We start from the raw sequence: 12,249 nt of genomic DNA on the forward strand, positions 1-12,249 counted from the left end.
TTATTTTTTTTTTAGATATCATTACCAAAGTCAGTGTGGTTCATCTTAGGGATGTCTATGATAGTGATGACAAGTTTCAAGTTGATAGGCCGCTGAGGAGTGGATTTACAGTGTTTCAAATGGACATGTGAAATCAGATTTTTTACATTTTAAGCTAGAGGCTTGTTGGGGGGGGCGCTACAGGCTGGAGCTGTATAGGGTGAGGTTAGATAGGATGAGTCTGGGGGTGAGGTGGCAGAGGTGATTGGTAGGGGGCGGCTGTAGCTACAGCCCTGGAATGGCGGCCCACTGCTGGTGGTTCAGGTGTTGCCTGAGCTTGATCAGGTGTAGCTAATGCCAACACTGGGAGCTGCGTTGGTGTACTGTTTTGGACTGGAATTTGTGCTAGAGGGTGCCATTTGAAACCTCAGCTTCTCCAAGATTGCTCCATGATTTTCAACAGTTGCCTATAAACCTTGCATCATAGCTTTTTGTGGATGGGATTGTCATGACCTATGATGGATGAGGTCATGGGTTGTCTTTGGTGTCCGGTTATGGGGTTTGGACCTGGATTAGGGTTGAACTTTGAAGTCTCCCATTTGTTCCTCAGATTCTTTGTACTCCTGTGCAGGGGTGAAAGAAAAATGTATTTATTCCCGGTACGGGACGTCCTGTAGTGCACCAAAACAAATGTAATAACATATAGAATCCCTATTTATTCAATAGGATCTCTGTGGGCCTAGTTGTAAAGAATTGTCATTTAACTTTTCATGTATGACCTTTTACTTGGTATTTTATTAGGATCACCAATAGTTGTTGCTAAAGCAGCAGCTATCCTTCCCGGGGTCCACACAAAACATGAAATAATACAGAACATTCGTACACAACAGCTCAAGGACAGAACTACATCAATTGAAAACTGGCACACAGCCAACATATCAATACATACACAAAATATCTAGGTCAAATTGGGGAGAGGCATTGTGCCATGAGATGTTGCTTTATGTTTTTTTTCCAAAGATTTTTGCTGTTCATCTGAGCAATATGAGATGGAAGTTCCATGCAATAATGGTGCTATAATATTTTACACTTTCTTGAATTTGTGGCATAAAACACAACCAGTAATGATGTTTTAATTTGATTGTCAAATAATCACTTCAAAGGGCTCCTTTACTCGGCTACCCGCCCGCGCACGTTCATCCACTCAACATATTTCCAGCCTCAGTGGTGAATGAAAGAGACATCTGTTACACAAAACACCAAAAAGTGGCAATTGTCATTAGGCCAGAATTTATGTGTCCACTGCTGTCCGCGCACGTCTCGGTGTCCGCCACTCATCCCTGCCTCGTCAAAATGTTGGGGTTTTCAAACCACCTCGCATTGGAGCGTAAACTATACGACCCGTTTGCAAGTCCATTCACTCATTTTTCATGCCTCTGACATGCGGTAATGATAAAAAGCGGTGTAATAGCCTACAGCTCTCTTATAATTATTGGTACAGGCTCATGTTTTACCGGTAAGGCGTACCTCCATCTTGTTTGTTGGGACGCCACATCTTTTCCGTACAGCCTTACTTTCACCCCCGGCTGTGGTTGTTCCATACAGTAAAGGTGGGCTGTAGAAGGAGGTTTTGACTGGTTCAGAGTTCAAAGTGTCACATCGATAAGAATTCAGAGGAAATGAAGCAGGAATCCAAATAGAGTGGTTTATTGAACACAAGGGATGGCATGGTGCACCTTCACAAGTGCAGTCTCAGTGCTATGATGGGGTTTAAAACCAGACTGAAGCATTTCGAATACATTGTCTTCAGGAAGGCAGTGAGTTGCTGTGCAACAGCTTTTTCTAACATTTTTGAGAGGAACGTGAGATTCGATATAGGCCGATAGTTTATATTTTCTGGGTCAAGGTTTGGCTTTTCAAGAGAGGCTTTACTGCCACTTTTAGTGAGTTTGGTACACGTCCGTGAGCTGTTTATTATGTTCAACATAGGAGGGCCAAGCACAGGAAGCAGCTCTTTCAGTAGTTTAGTTGGAATAGGGTCCAGTATGCAGCTTGAAGGTTTAGAGGCCATGATTATTTTCATCATTGTGTCAAGAGATATAGTACTAAAACACTTGAGTGTCTCCCTTGATCCTAGGTCCTGGCAGAGTTGTGCAGACTCAGGACAACTGAACTTTGAAGGAATACGCAGATTTAAAGAGGAGTCCGTAATTTGCTTTCTAATGATCATGATCTTTTCCTCAAAGAAGTTCATGAATTTATTACTGCTGAAGTGAAAGCCATCCTCTCTTGGGGAATGCTGCTTTTTAGTTAGCTTTGCAACAGAATCAAAATACATTTTGGATTGTTCTTATTTTCCTCAAATAAGTTGGAAAAATAGGATGATCGAGCAGCAGTGAGGGCTCTTCGATACTGCACGGTACTGTCTTTCCAAGCTACTCGGAAGACTTCCAGTTTGGTGTGGCGCCATTTCCGTTCCAATTTTCTGAAAGCTTGCTTCAGAGCTCGGGTATTTTCTGTATACCAGGGAGCTAGCTTGTTATGACAAATGTTTTTAGGGGTGCGACTGCATCTAGGGTATTGTACAAATTTAAATTGAGTTCCTCAGTTAGGTGGTTAACTGATTTGTGTCCTCTGGGTAGACAGAGGGAGTCTGGAAGGGCATCAAGGAAGCTTTGAGTTGTCTGAGAATGTATAGCACGACTTCTGAGGATCCTTGGTGGGGGTCTGAGCAGATTATTTGTTGCGATTGCAAACGTAATAAAATGGTGGTCCGATAGTCCAGGATTATGCGGAAAAACATTAAGATCCACTATATTTATTCCACAGGACAAAACTAGGTCCAGAATATGACTGTGTCAGTGAGTAGGTCCGGAGACATATTGAACAAAACCCACTGAGTCGATGATTGCTCCGAAAGCCTTTTGGAGTGGGTCTGTGGACTTTTACATGTGAATATTAAAGTCACCAAAAATGTTAATATTATCTGCTATGACTACTATGTCCGATAGGAATTCAGGGAACTCCGTGAGGAATGCTGTATATGGCCCATGAGGCCTGTAAATAGTAGCTATGAAAAGTGATTGAGTAGGCTGCATAGATTTCTTGACTAGAAGCTCAAAAGACGAAAACGTAGTTTTTTTTGTTAATCTAAATTTGCTATCGTAAATGTTAGCAACACCTCCGCCTTTGTGGGATGTGCGGGGATATGGTCACTAGTGTAACCAGGAGGTGAGGCCTCATTTAACACAGTAAATTCATCAGGCTTAAGCCATGTTTCAGTCAGGCCAATAACATCAAGATTACGGTCAGTGATTACCTCATTGACTATAACTGCCTTGGAAGTGAGGGATCAAACATTAAGTAGCCCTATTTTGAGATGTGAGGTATCAAAATCTTTCAATAATGGCAGGAATGGAGGTCTTTATTCTAGTGAGAATGCTAAGGCGAACACAGCCGTGTTTAGTTTTGCCCAACCTAGGTCGAGGCACAGACACGGTCTCAATGGGGATAGTGGAGCTGACTACACTGACTGTGCTAGTGGCAGACTCCACTAAGCTGGCAGGCTGGCTAACAGCCTGCTGCCTGGCCTGCACCCTATTTCATTGTGGAGCTAGGGCTCTGTCTATGTTCGTAGATAAGATGAGAGCACGCCTCCAGCTAGGATGGAGTCAGTCACTCCTCAACAGGCCAGGCTTGGTCCCAGAAAGATGGCCAATTATCTACAAATTCTTTCTTTTGGGTGGGGCAGAAAAAAGTTTTCAACCAGCGATTGAGTTGTGAGACTCTGCTGTAGAGCTCATCACTCCCCCTAACTGGGAGGGGGCCAGAGACAATTACTCAATGCCGACATCTTTCTAGCTGATTTACACGCTGAAGCTTTGTTGCGCTTGGTGACCTCTTGACTGTTTCATCATAACATCGTTGGTGCCAACGTGGATAGCAATATCCCTATACTCTACACTCACCAGTTTTAGCTTTAGCCAGCACCATCTTCAGATTAGCCTTAACGTCGGTAGCCCTGCCCCCCGGTAAACAGTGTATGATCGCTGGATGATTCGTTTTAAGTCTAATACTGCGGGTAATGGAGTTGCCAATGACTAGGGTTTTCAATTTGTCAGAGCTAATGGTGGGAGGCTTTGGCGTCTCAGACCCCGTAACGGGAGGAGTAGAGACCAGAGAAGGCTCGGCCTCAGACTCGCTGCTTAATGTGGAGAACCGGATGAAAGTTTGTCGGCTGAATGAGCGACACTGGTTGAGCATTCCTACAGCATTTCCCTCCAGAAGCCATGAGAAAGTTGTCCGGCTGCAGGGACCGGACGAGGGGATTTATACTACTCTTTGTACTTACTGGTGGCACAGACGCCGTTTCATCCTTTCCTACACTGAAATTACCCTTGCCTAACAATTGCATCTGAAGCTGGGCTTGCAGCACAGCTATCCTCGCCGTAAGGCGATCGTTCTCCTGTATATTATGAGTACAGCGACTGCAATTAGAAGGCATCATGTTAATGTTACTACTTAGCTTCGGCTGTTGGAGGTCCTGACGAACCATGTCCAGATAAAGCGTCCGGAGTGAAAAAGTTGAATGAAAAAAAGTTGAGTGGGGGAAAACTAAAAATATAAAACGGTAATTAAAAAGTAAAAACCATAAAGCTGTCAGGTAGCAAAGTAAGGTTAGCAACAAAATGCACAGCAGCACGTAAACAAGTTTGCAAGTTGTGACCGGAAATAGGGATCGCATGGGGAAAGGTTGCAGGATTCTGTTGTGGTTTACTAGGGAAATACAAGAGGGAGATACAAACACATGTTAACATAAGCATGACTGACAAGCACAGAAGGGATAAATAAATGACATGCATCTCACATGCCAGACTGACAGGAAATTGTATTAAGTCATTTGGCAGCAGTATACAACTTTAACATCAACTAAAAAGGACCTTAATATTAACATTTATACATCTTCAATAATATAAAGTACTCACTTGTCAGTCATGCACAACATGGACAGGAGAACATGAGCTGGCCACCCCATGCATTCACCAGCAGGGATAAGGAAGATTGGAGGGAGAAACTGCTGCTTAAATAGTCAAGGGTGCTAATGAGCAGAATGGAGCAGGTGAGGTGATTGGCAAGGGGGGGCGTGGCCAGAGTAGAGGGGAAACCTGGCTTCTGCCATGAGCCTTTGTAACAAATATAGTGTGACCATCTTTGAATGCGTCAATGATATTTTCTCAAACTCTTTCTCAAACCAAATTTGGACTGAATCTGACTTTTAGTCCATGAGAATAACATGTTTTTATGACTATTTTAAGCATTAGCGTCACATAGTCAAAAAGTGAATTGTTAATAGTTTCCATTTTGTTTTAAGATATCAATGCCAAACTTATGGTTCTTCGTGGTAATGTCTTTGATGACCTAAAAAGTTTCAAGTTGATAGGCCATTGTGAAGTGGATTTACAAAGGATTTCAATTTCAAAAACTCAGCCATCTCTCAACCAATCCCTTAGCTTTTCTCAAACTAAGTTAAGAGATGGGTCTACATAACGAATTGTATTTGGATTTATGGTTCATGACAATACGTTTTTCCAAGGTTTTCCAAAATTTCCAAGATGGAGGAAAATCTGTCCTCACGGACAAATTTGTTCAGCATGAGGAAAGACACCTACATTGTCTTCAGAAAGTATTCAATCCCCAAAATTCAAAATGTATTAAATATTTGTTTTTTCCACCCATCTACACACAATACCCCATAATGACGAAGTGAAAACATGTTTTTAGAAATGTTTGCAAATGTATTGATAATGAAATACAGAAATATCTCATTTACATAAGTATTCACACCCCTGAGTCAATACATGTTAGAATCACCTTTGGCAGCGATTACAGCTGTGAGTCTTTCTTGGTAAGTCTCTTAAGAGCTTTGCACACCTGGATTGTACAATAGTTGCACATTATTACTTTAAAGGAAATTTAAGTCGAAACTGTAACTAGGCAACTCAGGAACATTCAATGTCATCTTGGTAACCAACTCCAGTATATACAGTTGAAGTCGGAAGTTTACATACACTTAGGTTGGATTCATAAAAACTTGTTTTTCAACCACTCCACAAATTTCTTGTTAACAAACTATAGTTTTGGCAAGTCAGTTAGGACATCTACATTGTGCATGACACAATACATTTTTCCAACAATTATTTACAGACAAAAGTATCTATATCCACAGTAAAACAAGTCCTATATCGACATACCCTGAAAGGCTGCTCAGCAAGGAAGAAGCCGCCATATAAAGCCAGACTACCATTTGCAACTGCACATGGGGACAAATATCGTACTTTTTGGAGAAATGTCCTCTGGTCTGATGTAACAAAAATAGAACAGTTTGGCCATAATGACCATCGTTATGTTTGGAGGAAAAAGAGGGAGGCTTGCAAGCCGAAGAACACCATCCCAACCGTGAAGCACGGGGTGCTTTGCTGTAGGAGGGACTGGTGCACCTCACAAAATAGATGGCTTCATGAGGGAGGAAAATTATGTGGATATATTGAAGCAACATCTCCAGACATCAGTCAGGAAGTTAAAGCTTGGTTGCAAACGGGTCTTCCAAATGGACAATGACCCCAAGCATACTTCCAAAGTTGTGGAAAAATGGCTAGGATTTTACTAGGATTAAATGTCACGAATATTGAAAAACTGGGTTTAAATGTATTTGGCTAAGGTGTACGTAAACTTCCAACTTCAACTGAAAAGTCCATTTGTCTCACAGTTTCTGTTGGAAAGCAGACTGGTACTCAGTGATGTGTTGTGTTGGATTTGCCAAAACATAACACTTGGTATTCAAGACATGAAGGACATTTATTTGCAGTTTTACTTTAGTGTCTTAGTGCAAACAGGATGCATGTTTTGGAATATGTTTACTCTTTACAGTCTTTCTTCTTTTCCCTGAGCGGTTTCCTTACTCTCCTGCAACTGAGTTAGGAAGGACACCTGTATCTTTGTAGTGACTGGGTGTATTGATACACCATCCAAAGTGTAATTAATAACTTCACCATACTCACAGGGATATTCAATGTCTGCTTTTTAAAATTTCTACTCATCTACCAATAGGTGGCCCTTCTTTGCCAAGCATTGGATAACCTCCCTAGTGTTTGTGGTGTTTGAAATGCACTGCTCAACTGAGTGACCTTACAAATAATTGTATGTGTGGGGTACAGAGATCAGGTAGTAATTCAAAAACATCTTAAACACTAGTATTAGTCCATGCAATGTATTATGTGACTTGTTGAGCAACTTTTTACTACTGAACTTATTTAGGCTTGCCATAACAAAGGGGTTAAATACTTGACTCGAGATATTTCTGCTTTTCATTTTTTATTAATTTGTAAACATTTCTAAAAACATAATTCCACTTTGACGTTGTGGGGTATTATGTGTAAGCCTGTGACACAAAATCTCAATTTAATCCATTTTAAATTTGGGCTTTAACACTTGAATACTTTCTGAAGGGACTGTACATACAAAGTTTCAAGACTCTAGGTCAAATGGGGCGGTGGATATGACAATCTGCTTGGCTGTTAACCCCTAATTATTCAATGAGTGTGACCATTGCCAAGTTTATTTCGGTCCCAAAAAATAAATGGAGAAGAAAAACAGCATACAGTATATGCTGCAGTCTTTTTTTTGGCCCAGCACCATTGGATTCATTTTGGATGTGCATATCACTACACATTTTCAAGTCCCTTATGTCTTGGGCTGTGTGTGTCTCAGGAGCAGCAGGTGGTGGTCTTTCAGATGCTGCAGCAGCAGCGGCAGAGGGAGCTACAGCGACTCACGCTAACCGGGGCCCTCACCTCCACCCCCACTTCCCAGTCCCCCAACCTGGGGGCCTCGCCACTGCAGGGTGGCCAGGGAAACCCACTCTTCGGCCTGCAGGATAATGCACTTCACAAGCCCGGGGTGAGTGTCGATATGCAGTTGTTCGAGACTCCTTATTTGAATAGACCATTGTATAGGTCAATTCTTGATCAACTGAAGCTATAAAAAATAAACTGCTTTGTAGGAGGTTGACTTGCTTTGTAACGCTGTTAAACCAGATGATATACTGTAGCTGTACACCTCATCAATGTTGATAAATGTATGTGTGGGCCGAACATCTAAACTCACAGGTCTGTTTTACATGTGTTTGATTTCAGGGGGTGGGAGAGAAGGGCGGAGACAAGAATGGCTGACATGTCATCTTCATGTCTGAACTGTTGCAGCTGTAACAGCAGCTATAACAGGGGAAAGGAAAGTAATTGAGCTGTTCCATGAGAAACTAATGTCACCTTTAATCTCTACCTGAAAGACTCTTGAACTCTCTGTCTTCTATCATCTCTGTCTTTCCCCCTCTTTTATGAATGTATAATGGATTCAATTTAAACGGTTATGTTTTCTTTAATGCATTGAATTCCTTTTATTTGAGGACGTTTTTTTCTTCTAGGTCTGTGTGTGTGTAGGCAGCTTTCAGAGAGCATGAATACAGTGGTCGGTAATTGAATTGCACTAATCTGTTAGCTAGACCAATTGCGTTTGCTCTTGTAGCAGAGCCAGAGACTCTGGAGTCCTGACGGTAAAATGTGGAGAGTATTGGGGTCCAGCATACAAATTGGACTCTGGTGATCAATTCCAAATCAACCCCTAGCCGCTACTCTCAAGGCACTTCCTGAGATCTGAAATGATTAGATGGGCGTAAACAATATGATGACTATTCCACCTAGCCAATCAGAAGACAAGGTAAATCAATTACCTTGTAACTTTAAACCTATCCAATCCTTTTAGATCTACTGGAGTGCCTATGGGTAGGGCTAAGTGTCAACTTGGAATTTGGGTGTGAGTGTTTTGGGCCAAAGTGTCCTTAGGCCATAACTTTACTGAAGCACTGACCCTCCACTTAAGCAAGTATACCCCTGTGGAACCAATGTATCCCTCCAAACATCCTTGTTGAGGACAAACTGTCTGACACCTCTCTAAACATCATCTGTCTTCCTCAAGGTCTGTCTTCCTTTCATTTTCTTCCCTCCTATATATTGTACAACTATGATATTCCTATTCTATCCTATTAAATGTCACAGCTACAGGCTGGCATCAAATGATCTGGGGACTGGCATTGACAGTGTAGAATGCTAACTATGCCTCAGTCCACCCCTGAGAATTTAGAGAGAATGTATGATGTTCAATATGTGTGCCACTGCCGAGATTAATCAAACGAAACCAAACATTTGAAAATTGTCAAAGTAAATATGTAAGAAATTCATATTTTTGTTTCCTCAACCCATGTGTACTTTGCTGATATAGAACCTAATAAGGGACATTTGGTACTTACTGTTTCTAGGCTACTTGGAACTGACAAGTTAGTGATTGATTAGTATGAATATTTTGCACTCTATCCTGAAGTGTTAGTGTTTTCTTATTTGTTTCGGTTGTACATATTGTTCTTTTGATGCCCGGAAAACTAGTTGTTCTTTTAGCAATACTGTATAGTTGTCAATGCCTTAAAATAATGAGAGTTACTGAGGAAAATCAACTCACCCTTAACAGCCAAAAGGCAGCTTCTTTTCTCTTATCCATTTCTTAGTCTAGTTTTTGTTCTGGTTACATTTACCGTTATTTCAGATTTAGGTGAAAGCACTCTTTTCAATCTTACCATTTATACTATTGATAGGCAACGGTGATAATGTCAACAATTGTAAAATGAAAATATGTTTATTGGTAAGTCTGAAATCATCTGTAATTGTGTCTTAAGATGCTGCTCAATGTTCTGTTTTTTAGAAGAGCTGACAAGCAACATCCCATGTTAGATGGTATCACTTTACTTTGTCTTAAGATCTATAAAATGCTGTCATAGCAATGACATAGCAGTCATGGTATTTGTGACTATGTTCTTATACAATTGTGACTCAAACTCTTATTGCTTTCATCGGGTCAGTGTTGAATCAATTGTCATCAGCTGACTTTATCTGTTATGATACGACTGCCCATGACATCTGTTACGTCATTCTAGTAACACCATTATGTACAGTATGTCTTACTACTGAGATCATGATGCCAAGTCATACATGTTACCATTCAGAACACATAGGCAACTCGGGAACTCTAATATGTAACTTTCTTTACTGCCTGCTGCATCTACATTCCTGTGTGGCACATAATAACAGGTCCTTCTGTGCTGGGATCAAGCTAATCTATTATCATTGGCCGTTCTCCCAGGTCTTTTAACTCACTGTTAGACTGGAATAATATTTTTCCTTTGTGGTGTTCGTTACTCATCTTATTTGATCATTTCCTAATTTAAATATGGTCGAAGATCATTTCCAAATGTGTATTCGTTTTCTGTTTGCAACCTCGATATTGACCTCCCGTACATGTGATGTCGGTAAGTATTGGAACTGTTCTGTTTTTTTGTAGTTTGTTGTCAGTGAGGAACTTTCAAGCAACTATGTCAGTTGGTAAAATACCGTAGCAACGAGACGATAGGAGAATGTTAACGTTGACAACACATGAGCCTATTCCTCCACATTGACAGGACTTCCGAAAGAGGTCTGCGGTTGAACAAGTACGTCCTTTACGAGTTGTTGTACGATTAAGGTAATAATCTAGGAAAGAACATGTTGAAGAGATTGTTTTTGACTGACAGAGTACTGCGAAGGAATCTTGAAAGGGAATCTTTCCCATGTTGCACTGGGGCGATTTGGCCCAATGAAATGTAAATCATTTTTTAAAATATACTTTTGTTCTTTTTTATTGTTTGAGTACAAATTGTATACTTAAATGTGTTTGTGTAGAGACACATTCATTTTCTAAGCTTTGAAGTTTGGGTAACCAAGATAATCCATGTTGTTATGTATGTATGTCATTATGTGTATCTGTTATGTATTACAGCATATTTAAGCACCTCTCTCTCAAAGAAGTTTGATGAAAATGGTACTAACTTCTTGGGACATAAAATGCATGAAATGCAGTTAAGTCTCGCAAATCAGTAGCTAAATACCAAGTTAGACTACGCAGAGTTTTTAAATGCATTGTTATCAAAAAAATGTTTTATGAAATTTAAATTGAGCACTGCATTTGAGAAAAGACAAGCATTGTTGTCAATGTACAGTGTATTTGTTTGAGAGAATTAATCAACAATGAATTTGCCAATATTCAGATTTAATGCCCTGTAAAGTATTTTGATATTTTTGTGTAAAAATTCAAAAGGTACAATTAAGACAACTGAACTTTTACTGTCAATAAATGTATTTTACTGAGTTGATTTGCATGTTCTCTTGGTTTCAAAGCTTTATTTACAGACTGCGGCATTGACAAAGTCCTCATTGTGTTGCATCACTTACTTGAAGCAGCCTGTCATAATGCCTTCATGAATCAGTCATAACAGTGTTATGAACAGTCATAACTGAAAGAGAGCGGCTCCCCAGTTGGGCTGGCCTGTGACGCACTGACACATTTTCCAGTCAGAGGAATAAGGCAACCTCACAGAGAGTTACACACAATATAAAATGTTATTTCCAGAGAACATATTTATGAGATGGATGTGATTCTGAGTAATAGCACAAATTAGTAGTTTAGGGAGACAGTTTATGATCCCCCTAGTCCAGGGATGGGTCACTTTGATGAAAGTAGGAGACATAAAAAAATCTGAATTTATCATGAGGGGCTGCAGTTGCTCCCGGGTCTGCGTACCCACATGTCCCTGGCCCAGTCTCTGTCACCGCCAAGGGATGGGTGGAGTTAGCTGCATGAAGTTTAAAAAACTCAAAGCCAGGGGAATCTGTAACAATAACAGTGTCATGAACCAGTCAAAACACTGTAGAAGAAGGAGCAAGTAAGGCGGTATGGTCCCGGCAAAATAAATAGTGGGGGAAGGCCATATCGGCAAAACATGAGCAAAAATGAGTGAATGGACTGGAAAATGGGTGGTATAGCCTACGATCCAAAATGTGATGTGGTTAGATGAGAATACTGACATTTTGCAAAGGCAGAGATGAGTGGCCGACACGGAGACGCTCGCAGACAGTTCTGGCCTAATGGAAATCGCCAAATCTCATGACACTTTTTGGTGTTCTGTGTAACAGGTGTCTCTTTCCATTCACCACTGTTCGGAGGCTGGGAATATTTTACAAGTGGATGAACTTGCACAGGTAGCCGAGTAAAGGAGCCCTTTGAAGTGATTATTTGACAATCAGATGAAAACATCATAACTGGTTGTGTTTATTCCACAATAAAGTTAATACA

The 12,249-nt window shown here is 40.7% G+C and overlaps 1 protein-coding gene across 2 annotated transcripts in view; it reads left to right on the top strand.

Moving 5' to 3' along the window:
* Window positions 1-11,264, top strand: part of LOC110495131 (protein AF-17) — a 31,202-nt gene extending 19,938 nt beyond the window's left edge. Inside the window, exons 19-20 of one of the 2 annotated variants that reach the window (XM_036949624.2) lie at window positions 7,747-7,935; window positions 8,172-11,264. In XM_036949624.2, the coding sequence (XP_036805519.2) occupies window positions 7,747-7,935; window positions 8,172-8,207 (225 nt within the window). In that variant the 3' untranslated portion in view covers window positions 8,208-11,264. Of the gene's footprint in view, window positions 1-7,746; window positions 8,035-8,171 lie in introns of those variants that run through there. The other variant, XM_090204758.1, reaches the window with a different exon arrangement.
* Window positions 11,265-12,249: the final 985 nt, after the last annotated feature.

The sequence above is a fragment of the Oncorhynchus mykiss genome, chromosome 17 (assembly GCF_057628025.1).
Source record: "Oncorhynchus mykiss isolate SJ-2025 chromosome 17, ASM5762802v1, whole genome shotgun sequence".
Classification (NCBI taxonomy): Eukaryota; Metazoa; Chordata; class Actinopteri; order Salmoniformes; family Salmonidae; genus Oncorhynchus; species Oncorhynchus mykiss.